Here is a 23,000-nt window from a genome sequence, read left to right as displayed (position 1 = left end):
AAGAAGGCACCTTATGGAAATTGATATCTAGTGAGCCCTGTTTGTACTATTTATTTTTGAACACTTGAATCGCTTCTTAACCGTTTTTTCTACAATGTTAATAATGTTTTTAATATTTTTATCTTAATTTATAATTTTAAAATTGGATATCATTCTAAAACTGTCTTACCACTTGAAATCTACTAGTAGTCTGTGTGCCAAACTATGGTTCATGCTGTAATTGTTTTTTAGATCATACCTTCTATGTAAATGTCTAGTTGATTTTTTTATTAACTTTTGTGCTTTTATGACTGTAATAGTCGCAATAAAGTTATAATGAATGAATGAGAAGAAACAAGAAAAGATAAATGAGAGCCGCCAACAAACTAGGATTACATTCAAACAGTCAGAATTCTTCTGTGCCTGCAATCTGATGCTCCACCAATCTTATGATACAGTGCCCCAACGTAGAGAAACTAATTTTAAGAAATTGGGTATTGTTTGAGAGTGGTGAGAATCCTACAAGAAGGCTTGTCAGGGTAAACCACAAGAGTCACTAAATAAAAATGTGTGTATCCCTCTGGTAGTTTGGCACAAAAGCAATCATACTCAACTTAGAGGCAATGTGTAAAGCATTTATGCAGCACTCAAACAGTAATAAAAGTAAAAACACAACACAAGAAAAATCACAAATTAATTTAGAAAAATAGGAGTAAAATGTAATAAATAAAATGACAACAGTCCAATAAGTTCTGAATTTATAACATTTCAGGTATAATAACACTAAAAAGCTCAAAGCACCAATTGCAGTTATCTGGCTGAGCTAGACTGGGTCAAAGTCAAAATCTCAGGCTGATTGCGATGTAGAGTGGGTTGGGTGCAGGTATGTCCTGGTAAAGAGTTTACCTTCGGACTCAACCCATTTCCACACGAGGAGCCTCAGCTGGAGCTTTGCTTTGGCAGGGGCCATGAGGAGGTCTGTGTTGGTGCAAAGAGCAGGCTGCCGTCAGAGGTTTGTGTTGGCTTGGGTCACGAAGAGCACAGGCCCTCTGTATTTTCACTGGGAGTCAAGTTCTTACAGTTTCTAGTTTGGAGGAGTACACTCTGACACCAGCCACGGGTTCAGGACCTGGGAAGCAACACTTGAGGGTCAGGACTCCAGCAGAAGCCAGCACCAGGGTCTAGGCAGGTCCAGTTGATGATGGTCAGCTGGGCAGTGGCGGGGAAGGTCTATGGTAGCCTTTTGTGTCCCTGTAGCTCAAAAAGGAGGTCATTGAAATGACCCTTTGGGTTACTTGTAGGATACTGGGTTAAAGGCAAGCATGCCAGTTTTTAGACAGAAGGGCAATCCTTCCTCTGAATCTTCCACAGGTCCTAGGTGCTAGGTTCTGAGGATGCCCTTCCTATATCAGATTCAGCCTGTATGTGGGAGTCACTCTATTGGTCTACCCAACAAATATTTTTGCTCAGTGCTTCTCACTCCCTTGCCTGGCTCCAAACTGTCTGGAGTAACAAAGGGCAGGAAGGCCCAGTTGTGGGCTGTATTCGCAGAACAGTCATCTTCAGAAGGCAGGAAAGGCCCTCTGCCTACCCTTCGAAGCGCAGGAAGCCAACCACAGGAGAGCTATTAAGTGTCATGTGATCCGGGACACTGCAGAAAGGTACAGTTGGTTTAGGCAGATAAATACGGACATTCTAAAAGTGGCATATTCAGAATGCTGCAAAATTGTTTTAATTTGCCCTTGGTGACACACAACCATCCAATAGGAATTCAGGTCACCTTTCACCTCTCCAGATGGAGGAGCATCTCATCAGATTAATGGGTGTTCCAGATTATAGAGCACAGCTACTTACTAAAATTTGACTTATCGACTGGACATGCTAACTCCCCCACAACACTTGTTGGAGGATCACTTGTCCATAGTCTGCAAAGAAGTTTAGGCTCTTGTGACCAAGGGAGCTATGGAGAGGGTGCTGGTATCAGAGATCAAGGTTGGCTGCTATGCCTGTTATTTTCTATTCCCAAAAGAGGATAGAGTCCTTTGCCTCATCCTAGATCTTCGCCCTCTGAACTTCATACTCTGGAAGGACAAGTTACAAATGCTCATCCTGTCCCAAGTTCTCTCTGGCCTGGAACCAGGAGACTGGATGATGGAGTTGGGTTTTGTTTTCAAGATGCCTATTTTCACATCCCCATCCTGCAACCCCAGCAGCAATACCTGAGCTTTCAGATAGGCCAAGAGCACTTTCAGTTGACCTTGCTTTCCTTTGACCTTATCAGTACTCCTTGGATGTTCACAAAGGTTATGATGGTGGTTACTGCATATCTGCGGACTTTGGGAATACCAGACTTTCGATACTGTGATGCCTAGCTTCTAAAGGCAGGATTGCTTTAAATAGTGGTACACCACCTCCAGACCATGGCCAACCTGTTACCATAGTTGTGTTTCTCCATCAATGTGCTAAAATTACACCTAACTCCTTAAAGTGGCTCCCTTTAATTGGAGCGAACCTGGATATGGTGCTTTTTCGAGCTGTCCCTCTCCTTCAACGAGTCCAGGATATTCTACTTTGACCTGGGTCTCAGTAAGAGCATTTGTGATGCTTCTGGGCCTCCTGAATCATGCTTGCGGATGACGCCAGTTGGCATATGCAAGCAATGGGATCTGATGTCTCATTGGGCCCAAAACCAAGGCAACCCCTCGGACTATATCAAGGTGTTGAAGGAGACTGCAAAAGATCTGCAATGGCTGCTGTTCGACTGTAGGTGGATCAACAGCAGACCCCTTTTCTTTACCTCGCCCAGAACTTACAATTATGATGGACACATTGATGCTGGGTTAGGGAGGACATCTGGAATAAGTGGAGATTAGGGGATTCTAGACTTTGGAGGAAACTCCCCTCCACATCACCTTGCTGGAGTTACAAATGATTTGCTTGGCATTACATGTGTTCCTCCCCACCATCAAGGAGGAACTGGTGCAGTTTCTTGTAGACAATACAACTGCCAGGTGGTATTGCAACTAATAGGGTGGAGTGGGGTTGTGGGTCCTGTGCTAGGAGGCTCTGCGCCTCTGCAAGTGGTTGACACTCAGAGATTCTCTGTTTGCCTAGTGCGATCTTTAAAAGCCAGAACAAAGTCAGCCACCAGTACCTAGGGGATCACAAAAGGCAATTACACGCGGAGATGGCACAGGGCATATTCCAGCCATGGGGAGATCCCCTGCTTGACCCAAGAAGGCACAGTGTCCAAATGTTTGTGCTTTGGAGTTTCCAAGGCTGTCCTCCCTGGGAGACACCTGCCACCTGCACTGGGGGTGGGGTCTGGACTCCTGAATGCCTTTCTGTACCTCTATCCTGCTCAGAGTGCTGGAAAGGATCAGTAAAGACTGGACCCAAATTATCTAAGTGATTTCAGACTGGGCAAGCAGAGTGTGGTACCCGGAACTTCTGGCCATGAGCATGTGTCCTCCAATCTGGCTGGCCTTTCTGAGGTATCCTCTATTGCAGCAGCACAGTACGGTTTTGCACCCAAGCCTGCACAACCCCCATCTCCATGCATGACGATTGAGCAGTGATAGTTGATGGCTTTCGATCTTCCTACCAGTCAATCGTATCATTCTAGCAGAAATCTCTTTTCCACTAAGTCAGTATGTTCCGGGAGTTGGGAGAAACTTGTTGATTGGTCCCTTCCACGTCCGGTTCAACCGTTGCAAGCAAGTTTGTCGGACATCATTTTGTTTTGCTCTTCATTGGCTCAGAAAGGCTTTGCTGTAGCCACAGTTAAAGGTTACTTGTCGGCACGTTTGGTCTTCTTACATCTACTGAATCAACCAGCCCTCTTTAAATCACCTGTTGTGATGCGATTTTTGAATGGACTGGTCCACATGTTTCCACGAACCCCTATTGTGATTCCACGGTGGGCCCTAATTTGGTGCTCACTTATCTGAAATGAATGAATGAATGAAATGAAAAGACAATTTATATAGCGCGATGGCTACCCTGAGGTGTCCCAGCACTGCTATCTAATGTGCACACCATTCAAGCCTACGCAATCGTTCCTTACGCATCAAGATGGTAATCTTTGTTCCAATAAAATCTGCAAGGCGAGTGAGTGAACTCTAAACACTATGTGTCCAACAAACTTCTACTGCGTTCTGGCCAGGCAAGTTAGTCCTTCAAATGAAAGACTGTTTTTCGACCAAAGGTAGACACACCCTTCTACCTAGGGCACGCCATTACTCTTCCAGCCTTCTATACTCTACCACACCCCTCTAAAGAGGATGAACTGCTTCACTGACATGACCCTAAGAAGGCTTTTATTAGGTAGAGCATTTGAGACCTCTTGTATATACTTTAGTGTATACTTATATGTGTATGTACTTTGTGGGCTCTGGAGATCAGCCCTAGGACTTGTCTCCTTCCGCTTAGGGACTTTTTTTCCTGTTCAACTGCCTCTATTTAACGGTCCTGACAGAAAATGACCAGTAGAGGTCAGTAAAATACCAGAATCACTTTAGCATTCTCTAGATTCCAGTCCATAGAAATGGTCTTCCAAGATCACCCATAGACAAAAAGAAGTTCAGATCTTGTATTTTCAGTGATATGACCACCGAAGGCCGTGATTTTATATTAAAAACAGAGCTTTGGACTATATAATTTCCTGCTGAAAGGCAATATTTCTCTCCATGTGTTCCCATACCTGGTGTGCCACGCAGTTTGGTGCTTACTTTCCCTCCATGTTAAAGAACAGTAGATGGTTCAGCACCCAGGCTAATGGGCTGCATAGCTAAATACATATAAGGTCCCAATGGCAAGACCGATGGCATTACAAATGCTTGTTTTTTTGCAGTGATCAAACCAGAGAATACCGAGAGGCTCATCAGCTGTTACGATGGCTTCTCTGAGACGTAAAAAGGGAAAGATGGATTCTGCTATGCATAAAATGCTGCTATGGGCTAGCCACGAAGCAGCTCCAGGAAGGCTTGTGTGCTCATTCTACCAGAGGGAAGGCTGCTACCACTGCACTGGTGCATGGGGTAGCGGTTATGGACATTTTTTCCGGCTTCTATGTGGATGTCCCTCCATGCGTTCACAAAGCACTACAGCCTTAACAACCAGGTCCTAAGTAATGGGCGTTTAGCTCAATCTGTCTTGTAGGATTTCCAGGTCTGAATTATTCTACAGACCCACCTCAGGAGAAGATACTGCTTTAGTATCTTTTCACAAGGTGATGAATCTGCAGTTAGCCTCTATCAGAAGTCTGAGTGGCTTACCTTTGGTAATGCCTCTCCTAGTAGAGACTCAATGTAGTTGAAGATGCCTCATCAACCCTCCCGCCTCCCTGTTTAGTGGAATGGACTCTTACAGCTCATTAATAAAATCCCACATTCAAAGCATCTGCACACTTCACATCTGATTTCCATTACTCTCCGTCTGAGGGCGTGGAAGATTTTCGGAAAGAAACTGTTAGCGTACAGAAGCGGTGGTATTATAGCAGACTCAACATCACATCCAACACCAACAGAGCCAACACTGAGCTGCACGACTCCAACTACCAACAAGTGGAATTGACAACAGGATGTGGGAGCACACCACTGACCTCTCAGGCAAGGTTCACCCCTGGCATTCTGGGAAATACAGTCTCTTGCAGCTCGCTCAGATATTTTCGAGTATTTTGCCAAAGTTGGCGCAGTTAGTGCTGATCTCTAGACATGTGTTTCTGGTTTATTAACCGTCATCAGTAGAGAATACAGTCTTGTATTGTGGGGTTGCTGAGTAGGCTCCCAAACATTATATCAGGTCCGGTACCGCTAACTGGTAGCAGGTGCTTCATCCACGAGCTCGTCAGCTCAATGACTCACGGGAGTACTTTAAATAAACATGTGGAATTGCTTCAAAAGTTTCCAGATCCATTCTAGCACGCCTGAGGAAAATCACAAAGTGAGGAATTTGCAATTAGAGTCTTTACAAGTACAGACATCACTGAATGTCAGTAACTTGCTCTTTTACGCAGAGGGTATGTCGTCATATTTGTTATCCCACATGTGCTGCCAAAGTTTAGTTATCTTAAGAGAATTTAACCCTTTGATATTTAGCGAAAATATTCTAACCTTAATGTGAGTTTAGAAAGAGAGAAAATGCTATTGTGTTAGAAAAAGAGTAGCCATCCTGAACAAAATGGAGTTGTTGTTTGAGCCTACGGGTGTAAATTATTACCTTCCTGAATATTCTCTGAACTAGACCTTGAACTTAATTAAATTATTATGAACCAAGCACATTAACAAAGTTAGCCTTGAGATATGATGCAGAGATTGGTGTCTTCCCCCACTTGAGGGTCTATTACCAGGGCCCAAACTAAGCTGGTCTGCCGTATTGCATTGTGCAGGACAAGATGTACCCACCGGTGTACCCCAACATCATCTAAGAACAAGCATTTGCAATGCAGTCGGTATCACATTTGTTAAAGTTAGAGCTGTTGGCGTTGAAAATGGCAATGTTTTTTAGTTTTGTGTTTTTATTTGCAGTGGGAATAATTATATTTGCATAGCGCTATTGCCATTGGTATAAAAAAGCAAACGTAAATAATGTTGTCATTTTCAATGTCAACAGCTCTAACTTTAACAAATTCAAGACCTCTTGCATTGCAAATGCTTGCTGTGAATACAGTAGGAGGTTCACTGTAGAAAAATATTGCAAGGGACTAGACTGCAAGCAGAGTTGCTAATAATCTGCAAAATGAAGATTGCAATAGAAACAGTGGACTAGAAGGTGAATGCAATAAGTGCAGACCAAGGTGTATCACTGTAAGCGGTAAGGATGAGCAGTGAATTCCTCCATGATAAGTCATCCTTAAAGCATGTAGACAAACTTTCCTGACCAAGGATTCTGGTAATGAGTTACTACATAGACGTTTGAAAATGAGGCCTGGTTTAGAAAATCTGTCGTTCATTTGTGCTTGATGATTAAGTGCCAGTGCCGAGCACCTGAAATCACGGGCTCAAATTAAGCACTGTTGCAGAGTCTGCTCTCAGAAAGGAAAGAGGCAGGAGAGTGGTTGTTACTGTCCCCAGTGCCCATCTCAGCCAGCCCTCTATTTTCCGACATGCTTTTTGTTGTACCATGCAAAAGGGAAGTGATGGGAAATTGACTGATGTGGACCTCCTGTAAGACATACCTTTCAATGGCTGTGCATGGTTACATACTGTCCATGGCTGGACACCTTTATCTGTTGTCACCACACTGCCCATAACAGTGGACGGAATGTAAGCCACATTGTCACAGAGTACCATGTGTGGCAATAACATAGGGCCTCATTTACAAAGATTTAGTGTGGAGCGGTGCTAGAATTAATTTTGCTGCGCTGCCCTACTCCAGTTTGAAAAGACTATAATGCACCATATTTACAAGATATAGTGCACCATGGTGTAAGGGTGTCTGTGTTGTTAGCATGGTTGTTTTTGTTCAGTGCGGCACACCTTCCTGCACAAAAATAATCAGGAGTAGCATTTTCCTCATTCGTGGTGTGTTGCAGCACATGTGGAAAGAGGACAAAACGAGGAGAAATGTAAACATTTCTCCTTGTTTCGCCTGCTCTGGGGAGGCGTCCATTGTTGGTGCTGCCCCAGGTTTAAGTGATGTTGTAAATATGGGGCAGTGTCAAATCCATGGGAGTTGAGTGGGAACACCCACAGCAACACCTATGGAACGCCTTCTTGCCTTACTCCATAGCTATGAGGCCATGCAAAGCCATGCAGGGTGGCTTTACTTCGCCTCATAGATATGACTGAGATGCCTGAGCCACTGGATCGTCCTAAAAAGTGACACTCCGGCGGAGCTGGCCTCCTGTGAATGAGAGTCCTAGTCTTTAGTAGTTTTGAAGTGCTCTTTAGGGAACTTAGGCAGTTTTCTCCAGCATGATTGCCTTAGTTTCAAAGATAGATTTGTTGACTCAGTTCAAGGACTGTGCGCCTTGCAATGCAGTCTTGGATACCCTCAGATTCCATCCGCAAACGGGAAGAAATTGAATTTAGCACAGTGAGTGAGCTGAAGGCGCATGAAAGACATTTTCTTGAGCTTTAGGTAGCTAGCAATGAAAGGCATTAGTAAATGTGCACTTGGCAATTAAACGGGGTTAGTCAGGACTTTGAAAGGGAGAGAGACATGAACAGGTAGAGAAAGCTTAGGCTACATGTGAAGGGAAGTGAAGTGAATATTTATATAGCGCAAAAAACTGTCACCCAATGGGTATCCTGGCGCTTAGAGTGAAGAGAATCAATATAGCGATGGAGAAAGCTGTCCGAGAGAGGAACTAATTATAGCTCCTATGGAACAGCCAGGCTTTGTAAACACCCAAGGAGTACTGATAAGGTCAAAGGAAAGCAAGGTCAACTGAAAGTGCTCTTGGCCTATCTGAAAGCTCAGGTTTCGCTGCTGGGGTTGCAGGATGGGGATGTGAAAATAGGCATCTTGAAAACCCAACTCCAACATCCAGTCTCCTGGTTCCAGGCCAGACAGAACTTGGGACATGATGAGCATTTGTAACTTGTCCTTCCAGAGGATGAAGTTCAGAGGGTGAAGATCTAGGATGAGGCAAGGACTCTATCCTCTTTTGGGAATAGAAAATAACAGGCATAGCAGCCAACCTTGATCTCTGATACCAGCATCCTCTCCATAGCTCCCTTGGCCACAAGAGCCTAAACTTCTTTATGGACAAGTGATCCTCCAGCAAGTGTTGTGGGGGAGTTAGCATGTCCAGTCGATAAGACAAAGTTTAGTAAGTAGCTGTGCTCTATAATCTGGAACACCCATTAATCTGATGTGATGCTCTTCCGTCTGGAGAGGTGAAAGGTGACCTGAATTCCTATTGGATGGTTGTGTGTCACCAAGGGCAAATTAAAACAATTTTGCAGCATTTGCTGCAGGTGTAGAGGTTGTGGTCTGGGTAGATTGTTGCCTTTGTGGCCTTAAACTGTGTCAGTCAGCTCCCTAACCTTGCTTTGAAAGGGCTGAGAGGCCTCCTCTGAGGCCCATAATTTCACTGCGCTGCATATACTCTGCCAAAGTCTTGAACGGGATGGTATGATCCTATGGGATGCCAGGGGAGAGGAGGAGTCTCCCAGATATACAGATCCTTGGTAAATAACTCACCCAATACTCTGGACCACCTGTACTCCCGATGGGAGAGATGGATGGGCCCCCTGACAGATGAGGATTGGCGGGAGGCCCTTATGGTCCCCCGAGTAATTACTGTCTCAGCAAGATTGCACTTAATCCAGTTTTACTATCTTTAATGTGCGTACCTTACTCCAAGTAGACTTCATTGAACAGGGCATCTACAGAGTCTCGACTGCCCAGGCTGCGCAGATACACCTGCAGACTTTTATCATATGACATGGTCATGTAAGGTCATAGCGAGATACTGGAGGTGAGGAGCTGACTGGGGTACTGGGGCGAGAGGTCCCTTACGTCCCGAACCTTAATCCTGGGGGTGATGGAGGGCACATGAGGAACAAGAGCAGACAAGGCCTTTCTGGGTACGGCCAGTATGGTGGCAACTCCTTTGTGATGTTGGTCATCGTCCCTTACTGAGTACAGTACCATCTCTCCTGTGGTGGTTTTCACCCGGTCCACCTACTTTCACTGACCACAAGAACTGTAGGTTGTAGCGCCTCATTTCAGATGTTACTTGAGCCAGCTTTCCCATACATTCCAGAACCCGATTCTGCTTTTGCAGTCAAAACGTCTGTCATCCTGTCAGTAGTTTCCTTGCAGCTTTGACTATTGTCAATCATGCAGGTCTCATGCAGAGACTCCAGAAGTCCCTTGTGCCCAGAAGATTTGGTGGTTCTTGCTGCAGTTTCGTAACAAATGCTTTTTTTATGGGGGCAAGGTTGTTAGCCTTATGCCCAACCAGAAGGACTAATGGATCGCGCTGCATCTTGTCTCGACACTTTTGACCTTTAATGATTGGGCAACTCTGGCTGGAGAGAAAGCTCATGCCAGCATAGCCCTCCAGTTCACATACATTCACTAAGCTCCTGCCAGAGCAGCTCTTCGGGACACTGAACAGACTCATGACTGTTTAGTCTAAAAGACAGACACTTCAACACCACCATTACCCAGTGCTATGCTCCAAAAAATGAAACGGAAGAAACAGCTAAGGACATATTTTACCAACTGATGCAAGCTAAGGTTAATGATGTGCCAAACCACCACCTGAAGATTGTGATGGGAGACTTGAATGCTAAAGTGGGACATTACTACACAAATCAAGACAGAACCATGGGAAAGGAAGGCTGTGTAACAATGAAGAAAGACTGCTGTGATTTTGTGCCACAATGGTCTGGTCATAGGAGGAACTCTCTTCCCCCACCTTGATATTCACAAACTAACTTGGAGCTCACGTAATGGCAGAAACAGAACTAGATTGACCACCAATGAGAACGGGCACCTGAAGAAGCTAAATGCAAGATGTCCCAGTGAGGAGGGGAGCAGACGTCGGCAACGATCAACATCTAGTGACTGCTCCTGTGAAACTGGAAATCAGAAAACTAGAAAGCAAACATCAGAAAAACAGTAGTAAGATGTGTCAAAATTAGAGGAGCCCAAGACAAAGAAGACATTCGTCTTACAAATCAAAAATAGGTTCCGTATCCTGGGAGCCACAGGAGATGAGCCTGAGCCTGCTGCAGACGCAGTCATCATGAAATGGGAACACGTCTCTTCAATATACGTGAAGAGCAGTTAAACATGCCTGGGGATAAAGACAATGAAGGGCAAAGAATCAACCAGACAAGACACATGACAAGCTAGTGAAGAAAAAAAAAGAGAAGAAACTAATGAAGGCAAAATCTGAGAGGCTGCAGAAGTAAAAGCAATAGTACATAGAAACAAAAAGAACAGTCAAAAGAAAGACAAGAACAGACAAGCAAGGTACATGCATAACCTAGCCTGCCAAGCAAAGGATGCAGTCAGTAGAGGAGAATGGGGAAGGTCTTCAAGATCAAGAAGATTGTCCATGATAGGGGTCTTGTAAATTGCACAAGATGTACTACTAACTAGCAAGCCAGACTACTCATAACAGAGTCAGAGCAGGAAGCAAGTTGGGCAGAGTCCTTTAAAGTAGTCTTGAACAGAGCAGTACCAACAAGCAAAAGGACATCCTAAAAAGCAGAGACACACTTGGATATGAACACCGTCCCACCACAGAAAGAAGGAATCATTACTGCCATATGCCCTCTCAAGCACAGAAAAGATCCTGACCAAGTCAACCTGAATGCAGAAGTGTTCAAGGCAGACCCTGAAACATCAGACAAGACCCTCCAGCCACTATGTAAAACATTTGAGAGAAAAATAGAGTAGAATTCACTCCCCAGCACACGTCTATTATGAGTAAGGTTTCCCAATTTAGAAAAAAAAACTATCAGCAGGGTATCACACAGTAAGACACCAATATAAACATACATGTTCTTCTTTTCGGTATTTTATTCATGTAGGTTTCCACAACAGCTCCCAACAGCCAACACGTGTTTCGTCACGCAAAGGGATGTTGTCCCGCGACTTCCTCAAGGCTAATTATTCTGTGTAGCACTTCTTTGTTCTGTTGCCGTACTCACTGGACATGGTAGCGGCATAGGGTTACATAGCGGATGCAGTACACGGAGCATGGTGATCACTGAAACAAAGAGGAGCTTTGAGAACAATACAAGAGCATTATAGTGTGACGCCGCTCACAATAGAAACCCATTGTGGTCCGGAATGATCACCACAGAACAAAGAATAATTAGCCTTGAAAAAGTCGTGGGACAACATCCCTTTGCGCGACGAAACAAGTGTTGGCTGTTGGGAGCTGTTGTGGAAGCCTACATGAATAAAATACCAAAAAGAAGAAAATGTATGTTTATATTGGTGTCTTACTGTGTGATACACTGCTGATTGTTTGTTTTTGCTAAATTGGGAAACCTTACTCATAATAGACGTGTGCTGGGGAGTGAATTCTATTTCATGCTAGCTGAGGCTTCTTTTTGTGGAGGTTGGTTGTTCTCCACACCCTGCAGCACCGTCAAAGTAAATTGAGAGATCGAGATTAACTGTGTGATTCTTCCCAGTGGTGCCATATACTCATACCTAATACCACTTGTCGGAGTACAGAAAAATAAGAGTACTAGATGACTGGAACAAAGACATCTTAGTCAAGATTCCAAAGAAGGTTACATTAAAAATTGCACCAACTGGTATTTAATCACCCCTCTTTCAATCCCAAGTGGTGAAAATCAGTAAGCATTTAACATGTCATACACAAGCAGCTAAGAAAAGAACATGCTAGGTTCCGCAGGAGTAGCTGATATGATCCTTACTCGATGCAACATCATACAGCAGCACACGAAGTGGCAGAGACAACTATTCATCAACTACAATGATTTTGAGAGAGCCTTTAACAGTATCCACAGTGACAGCTTCTGGCACATATTGAGTGCCTATGGTATACCTTAGCTCAGTGGATCCCAATATGTGGGCTGCTGCACCCCGGTGCGCCGTCAGGGCTAACAAGGGGCGCTGCACACCAAACATGGAGTCTGGGAGCCACTGTTGCTGTTAAAGTGCATTTTGAAACTGCACCACTAGATGGCAATGTTACTTAAAGAAAGAACCGATTTTATTTCTGTTTGCGTGTACGTACATCATCACCTTTTTCAAAGCGTGCATAGGAGAAATACTGTTTAACCCCAACTGTTGCACTAAGTTTTACAGGCAATGAAAATATATCATCTTAAGGTCCACTTTCAAGGCTTAAAATGTCTCCTCTTTAGTGAACTTAAATCAGTTTACTATCTGGCCCAGTAATACATAGATGTCGAGGTGCCGATTGAATGAACAGAGGGTGGTGGTGCTTGCAAGTGAGGAGAGAGGGAGGGTGGGTGGGTGGTTGTGTTGTAGAGGGGGCATGTAGAGGGGGGCATGCGGGATCGATGGTGAGGAGGAAGGAGATGGCCACTGGGATGTGCAGAATGAGGATTTCGGAGGCAGAGTGTGGGTGGCTGGCGGTGAGAGACTGCAGATGAGAGGAGAGTGGAGGGAGAAGAGGAGAGATTGGATTGGGAGACTCTGGGGACCGCTGGCCCTTTCACAGATCCTAGTGATGTTTGGTTCACAATCGCATCTTTTTCGACCTAGAGGAAGTTTAGTTTTGATTACTCACAGCATAATTGCTGTTGCTCATTTAGCTGGTACTGATGACAGGGGTTGGCAGTGCCAATGGGTCTGGCTTGTTTTGAGTGTGTGTTCATTTTTGTGGTATGTCTAGATATGATAGTGGAGGATTCATTGAGAGTGCTCGGGTGCTGATCACTGCTTTTTTTACTTACAGGAGGGTGTCACTCAGTTGGCAGTGGAGTGTCACACACACTGAGGAATCTGGAGGACTCCCTCTCGTGCTTTTTTCCTCCACTTGAAGAGCTTTTTTGAGGGGTGGTTCCGGGGGCAGCAGTGATGAAGGACACCACAGGGGAAGGGAAACGCCGGGAAAATTCCATATACTTGTTTCAGGGGAGAAGGTGAGCATTTAAGGACGTCTGGTCGGGCAGAGTTGAGATAGGGACGGAGACTGCAAGTTTTGCCAAGGTGCGCCTTAGTAGGGCAACGGTGTTCAACGATCCTTCACAGTTGGAAGGAGGTGCATGGCTGCCTCAGTGATGCTGCACTGCATATTGATTTTAGTACCTTTATCTTGCCTGTCTCTGGGAGGAGGAAGGAGGCACTTCCGGGGCCAGCCTTGCACCCCCGCTACCCGAAGGGAAGATGTGGGATGGTGGGGTTGCCGCGGCCAACAACCAGTGGGTCAGGAGAGCCGCCGGTCGGAAAAGTTTGGGAACCACTGCCTTAGCAGATAGTTCTCAAGAGATTCATTGATAATTTTACCTGCAAGGTGGGAGATAGTGAGAATAGCTTTGAAGTCAAGACCAGTGTGAGACAGGGATGCATGATGTCAGAGTGGCTCTTCAATCTAGTCATCAACTGGGTGATTGGACGCACAAAAGAAGCTCAGGCTAGAGGCATCAGGTGGGCCTTGTCCTCAACACTGGAGGACATTGATTATGCAGATGACCTCACCTTGATCTCTCTCACACACGTGCAGGAAAAGATTTCTTTCCTCAACATCTATGCACAGAAAACGAGCCAAGAATAACACAAAGAAATCAGAAGGCATCCCACTCAACATCCCAAACCCTTCACCAATAAAGGTGGATTTGGAGGATCTAGCCATGAATGAAGAGTTCACCTACGTAGGCAGTGCTATCCGACATGATGGAGGGGCAGGCAATGACATCAAGAGCAGACTAAACAAGGCCAGAAATGCCTTCAGGATGAGGATTCTGAAGAAAGAGTGCAGATCATTTCAATACAGCTCCAACACGGAGCTGACCCTTTACCTGAGCATCATTCTTCTTATATTCTTGTATGGATCAGAATGCTGGCGGATGACAAAAAAGCAACAGCACCAGACTGTCAGCCTTCGACTCCAGTCACCGGAGAAGAATCTTATGCATTTTTTGCCTGAAAACCAACTCCAACCAGCAATTGCTCACTTGAGGCAAGCAAGAATGCAGAAGCGCCATCATTATGAGAAAAAAGATGGTGATTGCTGAAACACCAACGAAATACCAATCAGGTTGGGGACCCATGGGAATATTTAAAGACCACAGCTCTGGGAACATTCCCAAACTATACTAAACAACACAAGGGTTCCAGAGGGTCTAGTGAAATAGTGAGTCAAGCGTGCAAGTCACCATGAAACATATCAACCCACTGACTACCTATAACGGTACACCGGGACGCCCTAACAGATGGTCCAAGGTACCCATCAGTCACCACTCGGAACCGCCCTTCATCACCTGGGATTCCTTAAGTAGACCATCGATGTATACATATACTATTCTCATAAGCAAAGATAACCAAGATGGTATAATGGTTCCTTCGGTTGGAATAGAATATAGTATGGCCATACACCTCCTTCGGGAGTTAAGTGGTAAGTCATTAGGTGACTGATAGTGTGCAGCGCAAAAAAAGGGTTGAACGTAAAAGAAAAAGAAAATAGGGAAAATGTGCAATTAAAATTGGATTGGGGAGTACAGAACAACTTTATTCGATGGTCTACTTAAGGAATCCCAGATGATGAAGGGCGGTTCCGAGTGGTGACTGATGGGTACCTTGGACCATCTGTTAGGGCGTCCCGGTGTACCGTTATAGGTAGTCAGTCAGTGGGTTGATATGTTTCAAGATTGCTGAAACACACCACCCTAAGAGATTAATACTCCCATCACAAGAACAACTCTCCACTGGACCCCAGAAGGCAAACGGAGGAGACATGCCAAAAACATACCTGGAGGCGAACTGTGGAAACCGATATGAAGATCGTGGAAAGCTGAGGCACTGAACAGAAACGTGCCCAAGATAGACCGAAGTGGAGGTCCTTTATTGCTGCCGTACATGCCAGTCTGCACGAGTAGTAAGAAAGATTATGAAGTTTGCCCTCATGACCACCATGTTCTTGTGTATTTCCAAGTATGGTTCCATAACTGTGAGAGCTTGTTATTCACACAATCTTTGCAGTGATGTAATGGTAATCTGAAAGGCTATCTTCACTGTCAGAAATTTGAGTCCGGCTTTATGCAGGGGCTCAAATGCTTTCTTTATAAGTTGTGTTAGCACCAGGTTGAGGTTCCACATTGGAGTAGGTGCTGACTTTTGAGATGCGATTCTCCTTACCCATTCTAGGAACCTTTTAATGACTAGTGTTGTAAAGAAACGTTTCTCTATAGTACCCCTGGTGTAAACTGCTATAGCTGCTAGATGTACTTACATGTTCTTTTTGTGTAGAAGATGCATTAGATATCAAAACAATGGTAGTGTCCCTTGTCCAATAATGTGCATTTTTTCTCTTTTATACAAATGGGGGAATCTGATTCATTTGGCTGTGAAACTTTTTTGTGCAGTTGCTCTCCTAGCTTCCTTAAGAATGGCCAAGCATCCCTGGGGTAGCACCATGTTTCCAAAATCTAGCTATTCAGGAGCCATGCTGCTAGACTGAGGCTGGCTTGTTTGGGTGGCACATGTGCCCTACCTGCATAGTGAGTAGACCCTGATGAGCAGATTTTATTACTCTGCCCTGCGTCATCTCTTCCAAATCTGAGAACAATGTTTGTCTTGCCCACTCTGCAGGGCAATTAGCATCATCGTCATGGTAGTCTGTACTATCACTTGAGGTATCAATGGAATTGATTGAAAGGTATATTCAAATGTCCCTGACCAATTTAGCAACAGTGCATTTCCTCCAGACAGATGCAATAGGTACCTGGATATGAAGCCTTGGTATATTGAGTGTTTGAGGGTTGCAAATAAATCTGTGTGCTCCACTCTAGAAGATTGTAGAGTTTAGCTCCGTTTTGAAGGAGGCGCCTTATTTGGTCTGTCTGCCTCTACAGTTTGTATGCCTAGTAGATGTATTGCTATCAGTGTTATCCTTCTTTGTGCAGAACTTCTCCAGATCTCTTGAGCTAGTTTAGTTAGTGTAAATGATCTTGTTTAGGTATTACATTCTTGTCCGTTTTATTGGTTTTGTATTGTATTGTATACCCAAAATATGTTTATTTCTCTGGAATTGAACCTTTCTATTTAATGCCACTGACCCCTTAGGTGCAGATTGTTCATGTGTGGGATGTCTGTTGTGATGGTTGAAGAATGGGTGTTGGAGATGACGATTTCTCCCTATTCAATAAGAACCCCAGTCTATGCAAGGCTTATATTGTTGCTTGTAGACGGTCTTTGCATTCCTTTAGTGAGCTCGCTTTGATCAGACAGTTGTCTAGGTAGCAGGTACATAAGTATCCCCGGCCTTCTCAGATGAGCTGAAACCATTGCAAGTAATTTTGTGAAAACTATCAGTGCTGATGTTATCCCGAACAGCAGCACCCTGAACTAATAATGTAAATTGTTGACAACAAACCTGAGGTATATGTTGTGCCTGTTGTTCCTCAGGATGTAAAGTAGGCACCCTTTAGGTCTATGATCACCAGGTATTCCTCTTTCTTTTAACATTAACTTGAAGTTTATTTGGGCATTTTGAATTTATGTTTTTACTGCTTGGTTCAGAAATCGGAGGTCTATGTTAGAACCTGTTTTTGGATGAAGAAGTACATAAAGTTCATTCCTTGGTTTTGGAATATCCTTCTTGCAATTGTTCTTTTATCGCCTGCTGTAAGAGTGTTAGTTATGTTTCATTGTAAGCTCTTCTCCCTTGGCTTTGAGATTTGGTGGGTTGTCATTAGTACTTTGCAGTATCCATGATTGATTAGTTTAGCAGCTATTTGTTGGAGGTTATTTTCCTGCACTTTTAGGAGGTACACTCCCAGTCTGTCCCGTACAGGTGTCCACCGGCAGCAGCATCCTTGTGCACATTTTCCTTGCCTGCTGCCCATTTCTGCCGCTTCAATGGCTTATTTTAATCAGACGTTCAACATAGTAGTCCCCTCTTGTATTAAGGCTTTTGTCTTCCTCTTGTATTGGTCAGGTCTGTGCTGTATAAAGTCTACCATTATTGGTGTCCAAACCTGTTCTGGAGGGAACCTGAATGAGAATTATGAGAATTAGACTCATAATGCAGTGTTGCAGCAGATCTTTCGATCTTCCTTTCAACAATCTCAATTCTCTTACTCGCCTTCTCTGCTGGTGGGCCAGTAAGTGTAGTGGCATTGGCTATATTCCTATCCAAGAAGACTACAGAAGAGAGAACCGGGCCATTGGTCTTGACATACCTTGAAACCTGAGTGGAGAAGACTGTTTGCCTCTAGAACTATATAAAATTTGCAAGAAAGAACTTATACCGCTTTTTCATTTGGTGATAGATTCTGTAGGTCAAACAGGAAGCGCTCCTATATCTTGGAGAACTGCAAAAATAATATTTTTTCTGAAAAAAGGCAAACCACCAGAGGACCGAGGGTCATATAGGCCCATCTCATTAATAAATACCGATGCCAAGGTCTTTGCCAAAATTCTGGCTAACCGCCTTGCCCCTATTATGCCCGATTTAGTGAACTGCCAACAGCATGGGTTTGTGGTGGGGAGAGACACCACTACCCATATTAATACTGCTGTGACTGCATTTGATGTAGCCTCGACTACTCTCACCCCACTCGGAATGGTTATGCTGGACGCAGAGAAAGCGTTCGACCGAGTGGGGTGGGAGTATTTGTGGGCGGCGTTGAGCGCATTCGGTATACAGGGACAATATCTCAGATGGGTTCGATCTTTGTATGAACTACCAATGGCAATAGTTCGTTATGCTGGAGCCAATTCAGCTAACTTCGCAGTTAAAAGGGGGACAAGGCAGGGGTGTCCTTTATCACCCCTGCTTTTCGCTCTAGCCCTGGAGCCATTTTTAAATGCAATGTCTGTTCAAGATAATATAATACCAATACAAGATGGTGGCAAGAGTTTGAAAATAACCGCTTTTGCTGACGATATAGCTATATTCACTACAGATTTAGTTTTGGCACTCCCTGAGATAATCAAAGAAGCTAATAAATTTGGAGAGATATCAGGGTATAAACTAAACGTTAGTAAAACCCAAGTAATTGCCAACTACAAACCTGCTTAACCGATATTGGGACTCTGTACTAATGCTATCTATTTAGGAGTTAAGCTTGCAGCAGAAATAGAGAAAATTGTAGCATTGAACTATGACCCCTTACTTAAGGAAATAACTACATCTTTAAAAAACTGGCATAAGATACCATTGAGCCTGGTAGGACGAATACATTTAATAAAGATGAAGATTGTACCAAAATTGCTGCACTTATTTAGATCTATCCCTTTACAACTCAACAACATATATATTAAAAAAAATAGAGAGTATATGTAGCAGTTATATCTGGAGCTATAAAAAAGCTCGTAGATCAATGGCTTGTTTGAAACTCCCAATTGAAAAAGGGGGTTTAAATTTCCCGGATTTTAAAATATATTTTTTTGCAACTTTTTTTCAACGCATACGTAGCCTAATAACCAATGATGCTTCCTTATTTTTCCATCAATTTATGTTGGGACAAGATAGTAATCAGTTTTTGTACCATGTGCATGACCCCAACTATTTTAAGAGAGTCAAGTTTAAGACCGCGAGACATATTAAAAGAATCTGGGACCAAATAATGATTTTTGGCAAGATACCTTTCTTTAATGCGGAGTTGCAGATTTGGGGGAATCCAGGGCTACCAGGCTTCTTTTCCGATGGCGCAGCAGCCTTGTGGCTGGAACATGGTATAATTACTCTAGGTGACTTATATGGCTCGGATGGCTTTTTGAGCTTTAATGCACTAAAATTAATTTATAAAATTAGAGATACTATGTATTTTAAATACATTTAGATGAAAGATTTTTTGGTTAATAAAATGAAAATTGAGAAAATAGAAAACTCAGATACCTTAAAATATCTTTACTCGAAACATACTAAATCACTTATTAGTAAGAGCTATGCCTACTTAAGTAGCCACAAGCAAGGAGACTGTGAAAACATGGCGGAAAAATGGACTAACCGACTAGGTGTGAACATCAACCCTAGCCAAATTGCAGGCTCGCTCAGACAAATAAACCTAGTGGTCCAATCCTCAAGCTTAAGGCTTCAATTATATAGAACGGTGACTCAAATATACTATACACCACAAAGAATTGCTAGTTGGACCTCGGGAAATGGTTTCAGCGAGCGAACTAAATGTCCCAAATGCAATCTAGAAGCCGCCGGTATAGAACACATGCTCTATAAATGTCCGGAACTTACAGCATTTTGGAAAGGATTAACCGCGGCTCTAAACAGTAGACAAATTAGATTTCCAACACTTTCGGCACATTTAGTATTGCTAGATATACAAGATACCAATAACAAGTATAAAGACTTGATTTCTATTGCTATTGCTTGTGCTAGGTTGGTTATTGCACGGACTTGGATCTCTAAGGAACCACCCAATATTATGGAGTGGTGGAATCTTATTAATGAAATACACACGATGGAACTTTCGTTGGCCAAGTTAAGGGGTAATAAGGCATTGAAAGCGAGGCAAAAAATTTGGGGTACTTTCATTCGATATATACGTACCGGCAGCAACTAAAATGATTTATTTTTGGGAATGTACACTGTTACCCTCTGTATTTATTTAACGGTTAAATTTATGTTTGGATATTTTTGCCTCTGAAATTTGTATGCAATGTGATGTTGTTTTCTCTTTCCTGCAATAAAAATAATAAAAAAAGAAAAAAAAAGAAACCTGAGTGGGATGCTTTAATTTCTTTTATCCACTCTGGGCTGGCTGCTTTTAATGAGGCTGGCTCTTTGAAGGCTACTCTTTCATGGGATTTGTTTACAGGGAGCAAAGGTAGATAGAGGTTTCACCTCTGTGAAGGCCATCATGGTTTTGAGTAGGATGAATGGCTGCCTGCTTCTTCTGAAAAATGCACCCTGGCCTGTAGGTATCTGCTGCTCTTTTGATAACTGCATTGTACACTGGGATGTCATCTAAACGAGTTGCTTTTAATGGGTACAAGTCTACATACCCCCATCTGACGAGTCCACTTCCAGGTCTTACCAACCCTCTTCTACATCACTTTCCAACTCTACTAATTGTTCATTGTTCCTCTACTCACAGAACTGATCTTATTTTTCCTGAGATTCAGTAGTTGTGGGAGACTCTAGATCCACTGGTTCATCTTCCACTGTTCTGTGTTCTGACAGGGATCCTGAACCCTTTAAGGGAGTCATTTAACTCTTTCTGAAGTAATGCTGCCATTTTGGCTTTTAGTCACTACTTTTCTTTTCGAGAATATTTTGTTTGGCTTTGACCCTCTTCGGGGTAGAACTGCTCTTTCTATCCTTCTCTCGTCCCCCTTTCAGAGGGAAGTTGGGTCTCCAAGGTTTGCCCATAGAGGTCTTTATAATTCAACCCTAGTTCTTTGGACCTGCATATCCCTTCAGCAGCTGGTTGTTGGGGCATCGATGGTGTGTTTGCAAACTTCAAGTCTGAATGTTACAGCTCTGTACCTTAACATCCATTGGCCATTACAAATGTTCTTTTGGTGTGATGTGGCCTTTGACAGATGTTTTCAAATGTTTTCTTGCTTGCAAGATCGACATAGGTTTCCTCAATGTCAGCCCCTTATGTTAGTGTCACCTTGGTCTCCGTGTCGCTCAATAGATGAAGCTTCTTAAGGGAGACTGGCTTAGTCTGCAAGAGCACAGTGACGTTGATGTGCCCACCTCTGCTTCTCCCTCACCTCAAAGGTTCTTTGTTGGAATTCTTCACAAGCCTTATGGTCCTTGGGTGCAGAGGTTACACGTCTTTCTTTTGTCCCTTTTGGACAAGTGTGAGGGGGGGGGGCAATTAGGGCAAAACTTAAAGGGGGTCTTTTCTATATCTCAGAGTACCAACCACTCTTGACTGTACATCTGGGTCCCATGTAGCAGAAGCCCCAGTGCCAAACTTGTGTTTCAATGGTATATTTCAATGTCGCTAGCCATTCGCTGTCAAATTCAAATTGGCTCTCCCGTCAAGCCTTCAACATCTTCTCGAAATTCTCTCCGAAGTGCTGTGCCACTTCCGAACCAAACAATGGGAAAAAAAACCTGAAAAGGTGACCATGCACAGAGATTTCATGGGCATGCATCTGGCGTCGTGAGGGATGGACACAGCCTATAAATCATCAATAACGCAAAGAAGAAAAGGTAAAAAAAGAAAAAGAGCTCCAGACGTAACCTTAAGGTGGCACAATAATCACACCATGTGAACTCAAAAAATCCACAAGGCAAAAATGGAAAACAGTTTGGGAAAAAAGCAGTAAGAAAAAGAAAAAAAAAAAGAATAAAGATGAGAATAAGACTCATAATGCAGTGCAGATAGGAAGGGCAAATGTGGGTCTCATCCAGTTACAAGACAAAGTGCTGGTGGAGAGGAGGGTCAGAAAGGGATGTGTGGGGTAATTAAGTAGTGAGGAAAGGTGGATAGAGTGTAACAGTGGTCCACCAGTTCAAAAAGGAAACAATAAATAAAAGGTAGGCTTGAAACAAATACTTTAAAATACATTCATTAATATTACATACACAGATTTTTAAACTGTTTGACATAAACAAGATGTAATTGACACTAATTGGTTCCAATTAATCACATAGGCGCCACAAGTGTATTATGAGGCGCTGGTCCAGTAATTCCTATATACAATTGTGTTCTTGTACTTTTCAGAGAAATAAATATAGGATCATAATTGTCCAAATAAAATAAACTATTACACCAAATGAAATGTGAAAGGTATTCCAGGGAAAAGGAGGCTCTTTTAGCAACCCACTCTCTCAGTACTAAAATGTCAAGTTGTGTAGCGGAGTTATTCATACTTGGATTTTGATCTTTCATCATTTGAGTTTGCTTGGCATCTCGTGTCGAGACTGTGCTGTAAACCCTATGAAGTCAATGAATGCATTATTGGATATTGATATCTAAATGTTCCTCATTTTGGCCATTAGTTCTTCAAGACTTTGCTCTGAATCGTCCACTGTTTCACCAGCAGCTGCGTCTACCTATAGAAAAATAAAAAACACTTGATTAATATCTTATACACGCATTGCAGTGGACTAACGCTTTAACACTACTCTATTGTTTACCATCAGGGAAGGGGACATTGTTAAGCCGTGTATGGCATGGGTGAGAGCTATTATAATTTATTTCCACATGCATCTAGCACCTACAAATAGAAGGAGTTTGAGGAGGATGCAATTCTACCCAAGAAGGCTTCCAAACGGCTACGTCAGCTGATGACTACAGTCTAATGTTCATCTCATCCATGGTGCTTCAAAGGAGCTTGTCCCCACACTTTCAAGATACAGACACCTGGCTTGTCCCACTACAGGGAAAACAACGTGTGCATCACAGTATAAGCACAGCAGAGTCAGACTCTAAGGAGCAAAACTCGTTTGAAAGATCCTTGCCATG

The 23,000-nt window shown here is 43.4% G+C and overlaps 1 protein-coding gene across 2 annotated transcripts in view; it reads right to left on the bottom strand.

The window, feature by feature from the left end:
* Positions 1-22,070: 22,070 nt before the first annotated feature.
* Positions 22,071-23,000, bottom strand: part of UBA5 (ubiquitin like modifier activating enzyme 5) — a 76,088-nt gene continuing 75,158 nt past the window's right edge. For both annotated transcript variants that reach the window (XM_078663852.1, XM_078663853.1), the window contains exon 12: positions 22,071-22,588. In XM_078663852.1, the coding sequence (XP_078519978.1) occupies positions 22,508-22,588 (81 nt within the window). In that variant the 3' untranslated portion in view covers positions 22,071-22,507. The remainder of the gene's footprint in view (positions 22,589-23,000) is intronic.

This window comes from Lissotriton helveticus, chromosome 10, assembly GCF_964261635.1.
Source record: "Lissotriton helveticus chromosome 10, aLisHel1.1, whole genome shotgun sequence".
NCBI lineage: Eukaryota > Metazoa > Chordata > Amphibia > Caudata > Salamandridae > Lissotriton > Lissotriton helveticus.
Note: the sequence above shows the minus strand (reverse complement) of the source record. Positions and strands in the feature narration are given on the sequence as shown.